The sequence below is a fragment of the Triturus cristatus genome, chromosome 6 (genome assembly GCF_964204655.1).
Source record: "Triturus cristatus chromosome 6, aTriCri1.1, whole genome shotgun sequence".
Classification (NCBI taxonomy): Eukaryota; Metazoa; Chordata; class Amphibia; order Caudata; family Salamandridae; genus Triturus; species Triturus cristatus.
The window spans coordinates 372,699,116-372,715,636 of NC_140589.1; the positions used below are offsets into that span (position 1 = coordinate 372,699,116).

At 44.2% G+C, this 16,521-nt stretch overlaps 1 protein-coding gene across 3 annotated transcripts in view; it reads right to left on the reverse strand.

Annotated features, from left to right (window-relative positions):
• Positions 1 to 456: 456 nt before the first annotated feature.
• Positions 457 to 16,521, reverse strand: part of LOC146817182 (uncharacterized) — a 146,527-nt gene continuing 130,462 nt past the window's right edge. For 2 of the 3 annotated variants that reach the window (XM_085609182.1, XM_085609183.1), the window contains one exon: positions 9,690 to 9,850. In XM_085609182.1, the coding sequence (XP_085465308.1) occupies positions 9,803 to 9,850 (48 nt within the window). In that variant the 3' untranslated portion in view covers positions 9,690 to 9,802. Of the gene's footprint in view, positions 2,036 to 9,689; positions 9,851 to 16,521 lie in introns of those variants that run through there. The other variant, XM_085609181.1, reaches the window with a different exon arrangement.

The following is a 16,521-nucleotide window of genomic DNA, read 5'->3' on the forward strand; positions in this document are numbered from 1 at the left end:
CCGACCGAACCGAGTCCGACAGCATACAGCCGCATCGTGCTCGGTCGGACTGCAGGAGTCCGGATCGGTCGGGAAACACCCCGGATCGGACGGAGTGCTTTCCGACCGAGATCGGAATCGGCACCATAGTGTGATGCCATCTGCGTATAGGGATATATCATATTAGTATGTATTGATTTGTGAAGCATAGGGGACAGTCAAAGTATCGCTGACAAAAGTCACCAATGGCTTCACCATCAGGGCAAACATAAGGGTGACAGACGCCATCCTTGCCTGGTGCCCCACACTAACTCAAATAACTCTGACAGCTCCCCGTTAACTTTAACACGTACTGTTTAAAATATGTATGTAGCACACAAACAGTAATAAAGTGAAAACACAACACCAGAAATATTCCAAATCAATTTAGAAAAATAGAGAACATTTTAATTAATAAAATGACACCAAAACAAATTAAATCCAATTAGTAGAACCTGGATTATGATTTTTTACATTTTTATTGAAATCTAAGGCTTAAAAGATCAAAGCGCCAACCACAGGTATCTAGTCACGCAAGACAAGGTCGAAGACAAAAGTTAAGGCTGATTGCGATGGAGCACAGGTCGGATACAAGAGGTGGATTAGGTACCTTTGTACTTAGAAAACATTCTGAAGAAATCTTCAGGAGATGGTAGAGTTCAATTCAATTTAATTCAATCAGCTTTATAAAGTTAAAAATACAACCATAAAAGCATTTTAAAAATATCTCAGCATAATACATCAATTATTCAATACCATAAGCACATAAAACATGGTACAAAATACACAGGAATCTCATATTGTAATTTTATTGAAAAATTTATATTTAGGTATACGAATAATAAAATAGAATAATTTGATCGTATCCAAAGATTGAGGGTGGGATAACAGGGCTAAAAGTCACCCAATGGATATACATCCTACATTATTTCATAAACTAAGGCCTCGAGGTGTGAATTAATCTTTCTTCTTTTAATTGCCAATTGAATATAGGCATCCACTGCATTGCATACTCTCTCATTTTCTAAGCTACAAATAAAATGAAAAGAAGCTTTATAAGAATATAAGTTTCCACTAAGAAATAGAGGACGTAAAATACTCTTCCTAATATCTTTATAAAAATTACAAAAAGAATAAAATGTAGAGTTGACTGGTGCGACTTTCCGTCACAAGGGCAACTTATGAGATTTCGATTCCATTTGATAGAATCTATGTGTAAATTTGGTACCCGGAGTAAATATTGTTGTATGCCTATCTCGATTGGCCCTTCACAATATGCTTTAATCGTCTGCTTTGAAGTTACAATGATTTCCCTTGACAGTTCTCCGGCTCCTATTAACCCTGTTTTCAAATCCTTCTTACTATGGCATAAGACTTTCCTGGGAGCATTAATACCAACATTCTCATCAAGTTCATTTAGGAGTTTGTTGATATGTGACAACTATGGGATTGTTTTACTGTATTCAAGGGAAAAGCAATCCATTATGATATCCTGACTGTATTTGGTTCAATTTTTGCTCCAGATCCCATGCCAAATGGTAAGTGTTGCTACACTGATGTAATTATCAATGTAGGGAACTGCTAATTCCTTATGTGCAAAGTATTAAGGGGTTGACTTAAGGACTGCTAATAGTTTTTTCTTGAGTCTGAAGTAAAGCATGATTAGCCATTCCAATAGAGAGTCAGGATTTCTCTTATTGGCTTGTTCCCTATTTATTTATTTTTTTATCTAAAAATGGCCTCTGTTGACCGTAAAAGTTTTGACTTACATATTTTGATGTGTGTTCCCCATTGCTCATTAGATGTGAAAATTAGGCCCAAATACATGAAAGAATGTGTTTCTGCTATCAGCATCTCCTTAACATGGTGTATCTTAGTTTTCGGTGTCCCTTTTCCGCAGACCATTTTGAATGTATTTTTGATGTTCAGCTTTAGGTCCTTTTCTTCCATATATTCAACGAAGTTCTCAATTAGACACTGGAGCCCATTGCGGTTCCAGATAGCAGGACCGCGTTGTCTGCATACAACAAGACCAGAGTTATGCATTTGCCGACTTTAAGGGCGTCAGTATTCAGCTTTTGCAAACATTAGTCAACGCCGTTGACACAGAGGGAAAGCAATAGTGGAGCAAGGACGCAGCCTTGTCTAATCCCACGTGTTACACTAAAACATGGAGTGCACTCACCTTTGGGCCCATATCGAACTCTTGTGGATAATAATTTATATATTTGAGCTAGGTAATTAATAATATCACTAGGGGCACCCATTCTAACCAAAGTCTGACATAATTTTGCATGGTTAACTAAGTCGAAGGCACTTGTTAAATCTACAAAGCTTAAGTGCAGATGGCCCTTTTTGGAAAGTGTATATTTACTCATTATTAGGTGGAGGTTGACACACTGTTCAATAGTCCCTAAATCTCTTCTGAATCCATATTGGAATTCTGTAACAACTGAGTTGTCACTTGCCCAACATTCTAATCTTTCCAGAAGGACTCTGCCCATCACTTTTGAGGTTGAGTCAAGGAGGGATATGGGGCAATAGCATTTTGCATCTCCCCTATTTCCCTTCTTGAAGATCAGAACAATAACATTTTTCATCCATGTTACAGACAGAAACCACTTGCTGATGCGTTGCAGACTCTTAGTAAAATTGGGGCCCAAAAGTCAGTATCTGACTTAAAGGTACCCCATCAGGGCCAGATGCCTTCCCATTGGCACATCTATCTAAAGCAGCTTTTATCTCATCTAAACTAATAGGGGTCGAATTTGGGAAGCCTGTTGTTACAAAAAAAATCTATTTTCAAGGAGTAATGGATTATCATTATTTGGATTGAAGATCCGTCCAAAATGGCTTATTCAATCTGAAGACTTGACTACGTTCTCAATCTTGACTGCGGCCTGATCTTTAAAGAAGGGGCGATTTATAGTTTGCCAGAATAATGTTGCGTCCCGTGTATCTGCCCCTTGTAATACATTTCCCAAAGCTTGTTCCTGTATCACTACTATCCTTCTATTTAGGGTCTGTTTATAAGACTTCCTTAATGTTTTTATCATTTCACCGTCCCTAGGCCTATCCTTTAGAGCCTCTTTTAGGGCCTGGTTTCCTTTGGTACATTGTTGGGCAAACCAGCTGGAGCTTTGCTTTAAGGTCTTTTTGTTTTAAATTTTTAAATCTCCTGAAATTGCAAAGGTAATATTACAAAAGGCTGTGATAATGTGTACTTCAGTGTAGTCTCCCTCCATACAGATATCGGAGTCTTGTTGCCTATCATGCACAATTTTATCAAGCAAGGAGCACGGATTAACTCCCGACCATTTGTTACTCATACTATTCTCTCCTTATGTTTTGATATCTATAGCTAAACAAGCCCTCTCTTGGTACACAGTACTAAGTCTAAGAGTCAAAAATAGCAGATGGTGATCACTAAATGAACTTTCTATGACTTCAAATATTTCAATTTGTCCTCAGCCATTTTCTGAAATTAAGAAATTGTCAATTATATAAAGAGTATTTATAGCCTTCGTTTGTTGGTACCATCATTTGTCATTCTGCACTTAACTGCTCCAAGAGATCAAGATTATACTTATACACTGAACCATTAATTGTATCTCCAATTACATTATGAGAGAAGTGGGGATAGACTTCACCATGTTCATCCTTATAACAACAGTTTTCCGCTGCCAAAATGTTGCATTTTCTGTAATGAAAATCATCAACACAAATATATAAACAATCACCCCAGATAGGCTTTGTAAATGTATCTAGTTCCTTCACTAGAGCCATTACAACCTGGTTTCTAGTGTTATTGAATATATTATTATAGAAATTAATCTACACTGATATATACTTTTTTTTTTAATCAACGGGTATGTAACTGAAACCAAAGTATCTAGTCCTCCTTTTGCCCTTCCATTCCAGGAAGGGCTTACTGGTGTAACAACCGAAAAGCATCCCTCAATATAAAAAGCATTGGTATGCCAAGTTTCTTGTAAGAAAATTATATGACAATTTTTAACAAATTCAAGCCACGCTTCGTCCTTCATTCCAGCTATGTTCCATGTTGTAACAATCAATTTTGTGTGTAATTGGGTCTTATTTGGGGCAGACTCACGGCTGGTTTGAATTTTTGTGAGCTTAGCATTGATTAGGATACCTTGGTTTATGTCGGTTGCTTGAGCTACATCCTTATGCAGTCAATCGAGTTCACTGCCTCTTCTAAGAGGTAAAAATCTATTTGTCAGTGGTAGTGGAGTATACCAATCTGCAGATGTAACACTATTACCAACATAAGCGAATTGTTCAACATCCGGTTTGTAAAAATACTCCAATGGCACTGCTACAATGGTGTCACCTTGGTGTTTCAATGTAATCATTTGTCGTTGGGGGAGTTCACTAAGTAATGCTTTAACCATCTCTTGTGAGCAAAAGGTTACAACAACACAGTCCCCTTGGCAGTGTTTCGTTGAGTAGCCGACACTTGCACCGTGGCACTGAATGGCAGTGGCACAGTGCCCAAAGCATCTAAAGCAGCAAAACATATCAAAAACAGAGGAGGCAATCAGTAAAAATGGAAGGGAGAATCACGCAAATGGTACCAGGTCTAACACGTGTCCTCTCCAGCTGAAATGTGGGGAAAACTACCCTTCCCCTTGGGAGTTCTCTTCACTAAGGCGGAAAAATCTGGACAGACCATCAGCATTGGCGTGTTCTGTACCAGGGCGGTGTTCCACCGTAAAGTCCATCCCCTGTAGGGAAATAGACAACCCTCAAAAATTTTGGGTTCTCACCCCTCATCTGCATCACCCATCTGAGGGGCCTGTGGTCTGTCCGAGCCCGGAAGTGAGTCCCAAACAAGTATGGTCTCAACTTCTTCAGTGCCCAGACCACAGCAAATGCCTCACGCTCAATTGCACTCCACCTCTGTTCCTGTGGAAGTAACCTCCTACTGATGAAGGCTACAGGTTGGTCTAGGCCCTCTTCATTAATCTGTGATAGAACAGCCCCCACACCATTCTCTGAAGCGTCTGTTTGAACAATGAATTATTTTGAGAAGTTGGGGGCCTGAAGCATGGGTGCTGTGCACAAGGCAGTCTTAAGGGTGTCAAAAGCCTTCTGACAGGTGTCAGTCCAGTTCACTTTCTTGGGCTGCTTCCTGGAAGTCAGCTCCGTCAAGGGTGCAACAATGTTGCCATACCCCTTGACAAACCTCCTGTACTACCCCGTGAGTCCTAAAATGGCTCTCACCTGTGTCTGGGTCTTTGGGGGTTCCCACCCCAGGATGGTATCAATCTTGGGTTGCAGGGGCGCCACCTGGCCGCTCCCTACCTGGTGCCCCAAGTACACCACTGAACCCTGCCCGATCTGGCACTTACTTGCCTTGATCGTGAGGCCTGCCTTGCGTAGTGCCATCAACACTTCCCAGAGGTGGTGCAGATGTTCTTCCCAACTGGCGCTGAACACTGCGATGTCATCCAAGTAGGCGGCACTGAAATCTTCCAGTCCAGTCAATACCTGGTTGACCAACCTCTGAAAGGTGGCAGGGGCATTCTTCATCCCAAAGGGCATAACCCGGAACTGGTAGTGCCCATCTGGGGTGGAGAATGCTGACCTCTCTTTGGCCCCATCAGTTAAGGCGATCTGCCAGTACCCACACGCCAAATCAAACATGCTGAGGTACTGTGCAGCCCCTAACCGATCAATTAGCTCATCAGCTCTGGGGATGGGGTGCGCGTTAGTCCTGGTGACTAAATTGAGTCCTCGGTACTCCACACAGAACCTGAGTTCAGGTGTGGCACCAGGTGAGGCAGCCTTTGGGACCAGGACCACTGGGCTGGCCCAAGGACTGTTGGAGGACTCAATCACCCTTAAGGCAAACATCTTGGAGACTTCCTCCTTGATGTAAGTCCTGACCTTGTCAGTCACTCTGTAAGCCTTGTGCTTCACAGGAGGACTGTCCCCAGTGTCCACATCATGGACGCACCACTCAGTGACACCAGGAACCGAGGAAAACAAATTAGAGAATTGTCCCAACAGTTGGCGACAATCTTGCTGCTGATCAGGGGTCAGTGTGGCAGAGAGGCTGACCCCATCCACTGACCCATCTTGCTCTGTTGCAGACAGGAGGTCAGGAAGAGGCTCTGTCTCCTCCTCCATTCCATCATCCGTCGCTAGGAGCATGCCCACTTCGGACCTTTCCAAGTGGGGCTTCTGGCGGTTAACATGTAGGACCCGCAAAGGGTTCCTGGGAGACTGCAAGTTTACCAGATAGGTGACATCACTCTTGCGCTCCACCACCTCAAATGGACCGGTCCACCTGTCCTGGAGCACACAAGGCTCTACAGGGTCCATGACCCAAACTTTCTGTCCAGCCTGAAGCTCAATCAGAGTGGCATTCTGATTGTACCACCACTTCATCTCTTCCTGGCTGGCTTCCAGATTCGCCTGAGCGAGCTCTCTGAATCGCCGAGTCTGGTTCCTGAAGGCCAGCATGTAACTATATACATCTTGGGGAGGTTTCCTAGGAGATTGCTCCCAGCCTTCCTTGACCAGACTCAGAGGTCCTCTTACCGGGTGTCCATACAAAAGCTCAAATGGGTTGAACCCTAGGGATTTCTGTGGCACCTCACGGTAAGCAAACAGAAGGCATGGCAAGAGGATGTCCCACTTACGCCTCATTGGTTCTTCAAGACCCATGATCATGCCTTTAAGGGTCCGATTGAATCTTTCAACCAGCCCATTACCTTGGGGGTGGTAAGGAGTGGTGAACTTGTAGGTAACACTACACTCCTTCCACAGGGACTTCATATAAACTAGATATGAAATTGGTTCCACGGTCTGACACCACCTCTCTGGGGAACCCCACAAGGGAGAAAATCCCCATCAGTGCACGTCCCACCATGGGGGCCGTCACTGTCCTGAGTGGGATGGCTTCCGGGTACCGGGTGGCATGGTCCACCAAGACCAGGATAAACCTGTTGCCCATGGCTGTCTTGGGGTCCAGTGGCCCCACAATGTCAATGCCCACCCGTTCAAAGGGGGTACTGACTACCGGGAAAGGTTGGAGAGGATTATTTTGCTTCCTTCCACTTTTCCCACTTGCCTGGCAAGTTTGACAGGTCCTACAATGAGTATCTGAACTCTTCCGCATCTGGGGCCAATAAAAGTGGGTGACCAGCCTTTCAAAGGTCTTGTCCTGCTCCAGATGTCCAGCTAAAGGTACATCATGAGCCAACCCCAGTAGGAAGGCTCAGAAGTGCTGGGGTACCACCAGCACACGGGCTGACCCAGGCTCAGCAACCTTAGGCTCTGTATACAGGAGGTCGGTCTCCCAGTAGATCCAATGTGACTGATCACCTGCTGCTTGGTCGGTGGCCTGTTGCCGCAAACCTACAAGAGAAGGGCACTTCTTCTGTTCTGCACAAAATTCCTCCCTGGAGGGTCCTCCTTCTTGCTGCCAATGGGTCAGCTCAGGTAGGCCCCCCAGTTCAGCAACCTGTTCCCCTGTAGGTTCCAGGGCATCCCCCTCAAGGTCTGCCTCCTCCTGGACCGTGGGAACAATGGGGGCTGGTTTCCCGCGCCCCCTACCTCTTCTCTTTAAGGCAGGTCCCTGTGCCATACTTTCAGGCTCCAGGACCTCTTCAACACCCTTACTGGCTGCCATAGACCGAGTGGTCACACACGCCCACTCAGGCAGACCCAACATCTCCAAGTGAGCCTTCTCCACCTTAGCCCAAGGGGAGCTCTCCAAATCATTGACCAACAGACAATCCACAGGCATGGCTGGCCTCACAGCTACCTGAAGAGTACCAGACACCCCACCCCACTCAAAGGGAACCCGAGCCACCTTGCAGTGGCTCTCTGTGTTGTCAGCAGCAACAACTGGGAAAAAGGCATTGGGGACAACCTGCTCTTGAGACACCAGTTGACACTTGACAGCTGTCACACTGGCTCCTGTGTCTCTAAGAGCCTCCACTCTATTGCCAGTGATGGTCAGCCACTGCCTGTATTTCTTACTGTTATCAGGCAGCTGAGCTGGAGGGACCATCTCAAAGTCTCCTAGTGAGACAAGGGACATTTCTGCAGGACCCCACCCACCTTGGGCACCCTTCTCCTCCCCTCCCAGAGCTACACTTGCCATCTGACGGGGTGGTGCACGTGGTGGAACTCTGGAATCCTTCATGGGACACTGTGGATCAAACCAACGGTGGCCCATTTGACCACACGTAAAGCACTTGTAGGGTCCCCTCTGAACAGGTTTACCTGTCAGGACCTCTTGCTTCTTCTCAGGGGGAGGCTGGGAACCCTTCCCTTGGTTCCTTTGGGAATTACTTTGGGGCCCTCTCTGGAACTCCCTCTGTTTACCCTTGTCCCCCCTCTCTTCTGCTGGGGACCCTGCCCACCTTTGGCGGAATCTCCCACATGACCCTTGTGGACCCTGATACTGACCCAGCGGTCCGCCTCCTCAGTAAGCTTCCTAGGGTTAGTTAACTTGCTATTAATAAGGTGCTGGCGTAGCTCTGGAAAACAATTATCAGATAAGTGCTCCCTGGCAAACAAATCATAGAGCCCTTCAAAAGTATCCACTTTGCTACCCTTCACCCAACCATCCATAGCTCTGCAAAAGAAAGACACATATTCTACCCAAGTGGTTCCCTCCAGTTTCTTACAATTCCTGAATCTGTCTATAGAGTTCTGGAGTCAAACCATACCTTGTCATCAGGGCTTCCTTCATGTGGTCATAAGACATCCTATTCTCACTGGGCAGGTCTAACAAAGTATCCCTCCCCTCACTCACAAAACGGCCCCACAACCCCGCCCCCCAATCCTTTTCAGGGACCCGGTGGGCCAACATTGCTATCTCATAGGCTGCAAACCACTGCCCAATATCCTCATGCTTGTGGAAATCTTTGATGACATCTTTGGGAATATACACTCTGCTTTCTGAAGGCACAGATGGTGCGCTGCCACCAGAGGGAGCGATCTCTAAGCCCTTTGCCTTGATCTCTAACTCCCTCAACATCCACTCATGCTCCATTCTCATTCTCTCTCTCTCTCCAAGGACAACTTGTTATTCTCTAATTCGCTCTGACTCTCCATTTTAAACTTAGCCACCTCCAGCTAGTGTGCCCTATTTCTCTCCCTGTCTTCCAACTCTCTGGGAGTCAGGTCTTTGGAAGAGACAGTACTGCCAGGTGGGGACGGCACCCCTTCCCTGGGTGGAAGCTCCAAGAGGCTAGATACCATCACTGAGAAGTCCAGCTGAAAGGGATTTGCTGCTGTGGAGAAGAACGTAGCGGGAGCTATCACGAAATCAGACTAGTTGGTGATGCATCTTGGGTGGATCGGCTGGCAGGTAGGTTCCACTCTTTTGTGTGCTCTCCATGATGTTTTAGTGAAATATGTTCTTAGCCTCAAATTTTTGAGTTAGGCAGGAACAGTACCACCAACACAACTTCTAGAAGTCCAGGGCCTGGGGGACACCACATGGGGCGGTCAGGACTCACTCCAGCAGAGGCCAGATGCAGGATGCAAGGCCTCAAGAGCTTGCTATGTCACTATGCTCACAAAGGATGCCAGCCAACTTGCCCTGAAATAGTAATTTATTTTAAAAAGAAGAAAATGTATAAATGACCCAATTAATTCCTTTAAGAGGAGACACATTTAATCCCGGTAAAGATTTACTACAATATATATAGTTCTCTCTTTTGAAGATATCAAATGTCCTTCACTGCCCTATTGCTTTCATCTGCTTTTCAATATTATATATTTAACTGGGTCATCATCAGGAACAAACGTAATTTTGCTGAGCACAGAGAGTATGAGCGTTGAACTGGAAGAAAGAAACAAAAATCAGAAACAACTTTCTTCTCACTAAGAACATTCATGAATTATTGAGGTCTGAATAAGCTACCAGTAGTTTATAAAATAAAACAGATGGCCTGTAAAAGAAAGGAGTAAAAAAAGAGAAGAATTTATCATAAGAGAATGAACCAAACACCAGGGGGTAAACACACACGGTGAATGGTGCGAATACAGTGTCACACTAGAACTAAAACTCACGATTATATCACAGGCAGAGTAGAGAACCTGAAATAATAGTAATTCAGGGATCGTTGAAAGGTAGGTGCTAATAAAAAAAATCAGGCGGTTAGTTGGTTTTACTTACAAGTAGGGCTCCCTGTTTTCCGTTTCTACTGATTTTTACGGATAAATACAGATAGAAAACATTCATTTTCTTGTCTGTATTTATTTTTAAATGTGGATAAATACAGAAATTAGGTTGCTTTTTGAGTAATTCTAAACACTGTCTGCCATGACTGCAAGGCCAATAGATGTGTGGGTTGATAGAAAAGGGGGCTAAAAAAAGAAAGGAAGTTTAGTAAAGAGGCTTTAGATAGTAGATATGTCAATATGCACTAGATTGATACTGAAATGTGCATATTTTCATATAAGTGCACTGATTTATCTTCTGCGGGTCTTCACAGCGCTGAAACCTCCCAGACATTTAAGCATGAGGGCATATTTATTGATTAAATAAATGTGGAACTATACTAATTTCAGCTTAATTTTTCCACAAAACCCAAAATAAATATGGATAAATGCAGATAAAATTAGCAAAAAATAAATATGGATAAATACAGACGGAAATGGCAAAAAAATAAATACCATAAAACCGGGAGCCCTACTTACAAGGTAGGTCCCACAGCAAGGAAGTGAAAAGCAAATGGAATTAGTCACAAATCACGAAGAACATTACAATGGGCGAATCCGGTGGAGTTAATGATTGGTTGGAAGGATGGAGTGGTCACCAGTGGCAGCGATTAATAGTGGTGGGCACATTATATCATAAGGGCACAAGAGAGCGGGGCAGGTCAGATAAGCCCATTGAGCGAAGGCCAGATGCACCTCCGGGTAGCCTTCAGCAAAGGAAGAAGATTACAGCTCTGTATGCCCTTTGCCTCGAGTCTCTGGTACCAATTTCATTTCCATTTTATTATGCTCTGTTTGTATAATGTATCTGAACACTGGTATACAATATCAGAATAAACAACAGAAAGGACCCTGACACCATTTCACTAAATCATATTCTTTGAAACCTTGCCTATTGTTCAAAAACAATAAACAGGAAATTATATTATCAGTTTCTATGAAACCTGGATTATTTAAAAACAATCACTGGAAAAGGTGAATTCAATCCATATAGAGAAACATGAATATATTGGAGCAGACTTATTTGGCACGTTGCAATGGATAATGACATGAATAAATGTGCATTTAAACTTGGCATTTACCAAATAAACAACATATAAAATTACCTAAATTAAAAATATCTAAGTGATAATGTACTGCCTGCAGTCCATTATTAGTATAGTGCTTGTCACCCAGGAGTTCCATAAGTATACAGAGGAATGAGGCCGAAGGCCAGCGCCTTTTTAAGGTTCTGAAACTCCAAGGTCACTTGCAATATCCTTATCATGTACACCAGGGGGTACTTTACCTAACTAATACATGGTCACACCGTCACCTTTGATTGTCACACCATGACTTTTCCCACAAACAACTTAAAAACCGTGGTGCATAGATCTTTCACATAAACAAGTGAACATGTTTGCAAACAAGAATAATAATAAGAAAACCTCTAATGAAAAATTAAACACATCAAACACCTGTTAGAAATTTGTTACAAACAGATATTGGAAACAGTTTAATACATGGCAGTTGTTTTTTTTTTAAAGAAGAAAGAAAACTGCAGTACCTCAGATTATGCAGAAAGATGCAGAAAGACTCTAGGTTTTCTCTATCTAAGGAGTGCAAAATATATAACATGTTCTCTCTGCTTGAAATTCCACGCTATTAAAATAGAGCAGAAAAAAGAAAAGCAATTTTCTGTTTTCCTTGCTTAAAACAGCTGCTTCAAGTATGCTCCCTGACTGACCTACCTTTAACCTCAGCTACTGGCAGGCAGCAGACATTGTGATGCCAGAACTCACCTGTAATAATCTTATAATAGCCGAGTTCTGATGTCGTATCTTAATATTCGGTGACTTGGTGCATCAAAATTATCCGATTATAAAGAAATTGGTGGCTGCAGTTTGTACAGGGATTACAGAATCCCCGGTATTTTACGATTATTGTGGAGAAGCCATCAAGTACTGTGCACAACGTGGCATCCTTATGACCCCACCTGTATTCTACTCATTGGCTGCCATGAGCTGGAAATTCATGCAGGCCTACAGCGATAGGAATGGTCCGATTAGTATGATAGCAGTTCGTAAAACAAGCATTTGCAATGCAATAGGTCTCGCATTTGCAAGAGTTTGAGCGATTGGCACTGTAAATGATAATGCCTTTTATTTTTGTGTTTTGAAAACCTGTAAGCTGTGCGAAAACACACACTTTGTACTTGTAGTCGTTGCTTACGAGAAGCAAGGCTGGCAGTAACTGTGCCTCTTTTACTGCCTGTTTAGTGGGCAACACCTCTAAGAGAAGCGGCTCTGCACTCACCAGCAGTCACGCATTCTCACCTGGAGAAAGAAGGTCAGTCCGTCCACATTGGCAGTATTGATGTCCATCCCACGAGCCAAGAAGTCGCTTCACATCTTCCCGCACCTGGGGGTGCCGCTCCAGTGTTCAAACATCAGATGCCAGTGCTGCCCCGATTGGGGTTTTGGAATGAGGAATACCTCCAGCTGGAGAACCGTTAAAGTTTCCTTATCATAAACTATAAAAGCTCTTTGTAATCAGTTCTTTAAATTGTATCAAGTTCCTACTAATTATATAGGTATTATGTGCTTTAAAATGCACATTTCCCATCACTGCAATAGCTTGGACTTGTTTTGGATTTATTTCTTTGGCGCGGTTTTTCCCACAGTTACGGCTGTGTGGGTCACAGGTGAGCACGGGAACAGAGACAACATGGACATAAAGAAAACAACACGGCCAACGGGAGGGGGTGGGAAGAAAGACAACACGGACAACGGGAGAGGGCGAGTTGAAAGACAACACGGAGAACGGGAGGGGTGGGAAGAAAGATAACACAAACAACGGGAGGGGGTGGGAAGAAAGATTACTGGTGCTACTGGCAATGCGATGCGTGCTCAGTTGTAAATTTGTTAACATTAGTATTACAAGCTATTGCAATACTGCTTCCTACGTCATTGCGCTTCTAGTAATGCACGTTTCCTTTTACTGCAGGCAGATTACGTGCCAAACCAAGGACAACAAATATTACCGCTGGTGCCCCTACTCTGTCATTCTACTTGCAGGCATTGCTGGTCCATATTGGCAACGTGATGCCAATGGAACGGCGGCATGCATAACCTACATGTAGATTGTGTGTGCACACCAGGGTTCGGATTGTGGAGTGATGGGAAAACCCATCACGTTATGTTGCGCTTCTCACTAGCAAAACATCAGGGTGGGTTTGCCAGGATTGGAAAGCATTCCAGGTTGTCATATGCATATAGTTAGCTGAAGCTTTCTTGCATGGTCTTCATGACTACGATGGATTAACAATGCAAATATAACCAGTTCGAGAACCAGCACAACGTGGTTCAGGGAGTGCATGGACTTATGCTGAAAAGCGTCTCAGCTTCTACCGTGTTTAAAATGTGTTGGACATCTCACTGCTTAAACAAAGTATGGCGGGCGGCCGTGCACATAAACGTTAGACGCATGGCCGCCACAGTAATGCAACAAGTGCTGCATAATGAATACCCCAGCCTTCCACCCAGAGGCATCCAGCCTACCTCTGCGCCAGACGCCGCCTGCCAGCTCCCAGTCTCTGGATCTCTGAGCGAGCTGATCTGGAGCCGACGGGGGACGGAGGGAAAATGAAAGTGCGCCATGCGCATGCTGTAACAAGGCGGAAGAGATGCGAGATGCCAGCGGCCGTGCGCGTGCACATCTGTCCTAGTAGTGATCGGGAGAGTGACGACTGAATGCAGCACACAGGAGAATGGGGAGGTGCAGTCATGGGAAGCAGCAAATATCTTTTGAAACCCTGTCCATTGGAAAAGGGGTTTTAGGGTAGGTTCAGATTTGAAAGCTTTTCCTAATGGATGAAAGAGTTGCGCTTTGCGCTTGTGATGGGGAGTATGTCTTTCTGAGAATGCAGGGGAAGATGGCGTTGGGCTGCGAAGGGTTTTTGCGACGGGCATGCGCATTTTGCTTTTGAAATATGTCCCACATGTTTATTGATGGCTCCGATTTCATTAACGTGCCGGTGTTGTGTAGTATCGGGGAGGAAGGGCTATTTTTGGTTGTTGGGGTTTGTTCACTGTCGACCCGCGGGGTTGCCAGTTGGCGGCTGGTGGCGGGTCCGGCGCTGATTGCTTTGTGGAAAGGTGCTTGATTTTGCTGGAGTATGGAATGGGGGGCGCGCAGCAGGGAGGCCATTCCCCTGTGTGGGGTGTGCAGGCAGCTCGCAGTACAACACAGCTGAGAGTGTACCAAATGCACAGCGAAGCAGTGTGACTGGCTAGCCTTGTTGCACTTGGGATCTGGAGTTTTGATAGTGTGGCGTGCAGCAGGGAGGCCATTCCCCTAACAAGCTGTCCACACATGTTCACGTAAGCACGGCGGGCACAGACAGGAGATGTGCACGCGTATGGCGCCACTTAGAGGCGTTCTTATTTTGTACTTGTAACGTCAAGTACTAAGCAAAGAAGAAAAGGTGTCATGAGATGGCGCCAGCAACAGAAACACTTATTTTGTAGCTCTAAGATGCTAAGCAATGAAGCATGAGCAAGGAAGAAGAGGTGCGATAACATGGCGCTAGGCAAACGCATTCGCGTTTGTTGTTTGAGGTGCTAAAAGGAAGGGAAGAAATTGCAAATGTGGTGCCAGTTGTACGCGCCCATATTGGCTGCCCCCACATTGTCTGGCCTAGGGAAAAAAAGCAGAACACCACAAACAAGCAGCAACAAAAAACAAATGTATTCTGGTCAAAAACAATATGAAAAGGCTAAAACCTGAAAAGAAAAACAAGTTAATGAGTGCACTGGAACTAGCGTGCACTACAACTAGTACACACACAGAAGTAGTATTAACTAAAATGTTGCATGCATATGTGCGGTGTTTGTTAATAAAAAAGCACACGCTAATCAAAACATGTACATAAAGTACCATATGCATAGATAAATGTTTGTTGTTTAAGCATAATGCAAAAGGCATGTTAAACAAATAAAGTAGGAGGCGTAGCGAGCGCATATTTAAATGTTTTATGCTGCACTGCACAAGGAAGCGAAAAGCGTATCTACAGTGTGGAAATATGGATTTTTATGATCAGTTATGTCCCCTATCTTGGACCCCAACGGTTTCATGTATAAATCACAAGTACATGTATGTTCCCTCCAGTTCCAGTTATGAAGACGCAAACACATGTGCGTCCACCGCCAACATGTCCTCTTTCAGATCCGCCATGAATGGGTCGGATATTCCATTCCTAAGTATGAAAGGCCACCGGCTTTATATGGTTCATTTATCCCATTTTACAGTCCAGGCGAGTAGGCCCTGATTCTGCCATCAAGCCTTTTCTTGCCTTCTGCCTCTGAAAGCTCCAGTTTGAGCTCGCATCTGTATCCATAAACTTTGTCATACTCCCTGCGCGGCTAACGGTGCCTGACTCGACCTGTCTGCTTGCCAAAAAACTGTATTTCACCTTCGAGATTATCTGCTCCGCTCCCCATCCAATGCATTCCTGTCTAGTAGTTTAAGTAAACATTCTTCCAGCTACCGAGCAAAAGGCCCGGCTTCTCTGTCTTTATGCAAGTAATTCATAGCCCTGTTACTATGGAAGATTTCTGCCCTCGCATCTAGTGTAGACACTTAGACGCTTGTACACGCACTCACAGTCAGTATAGAATAGATTTTATTCGAGAGACCTTTCCTTTTGGATAACATAGTTCTTTAAACATAGGATGTTAGATATGATTTGGGATTAGGTTGACTTGACCCCCCAGACTTCTGTCTCCACATGTAGAGCTAAATGTCAAGTCCCCTTCACCCCCTAGTTGCACGTCAATCACACGTCATGCTGCTGCGCGCGCATCTCTGCCGAGTATTTCTGATGACATTGCGAAATTCTTTCATGGAACCACCCTGTTGTGACATCATACCTAATGACGTTCTTCAGTTACGCCCAGTTACACCCATTTTAAGTTACGCATGTATGTTTTTTATCTTTGTTATCAACTGTTACGCCTCCTGCATCTGTTCCACTGTAATGCCTATTGTATAAAAATGATTACCTGTCAATAAAGTATTGTCCTTCACTTCCTGAACCTTCGTGGTGATGGAATATGGAGTCCATCAATTCGAATTGATTTTGGAATAAAGCCCGTTCCGAACCTCTAATACCACGGATTCTGCCTCTTATTTTACTGAGCTATTATTATAGATTTTCCGCATCAAATTAAGAACCGGTAATTAAATTATTTACCACATATATGGCGCCCGAACAGGGACACTTTCTCATCTCACGCGCCGGAGGTGCGTTGC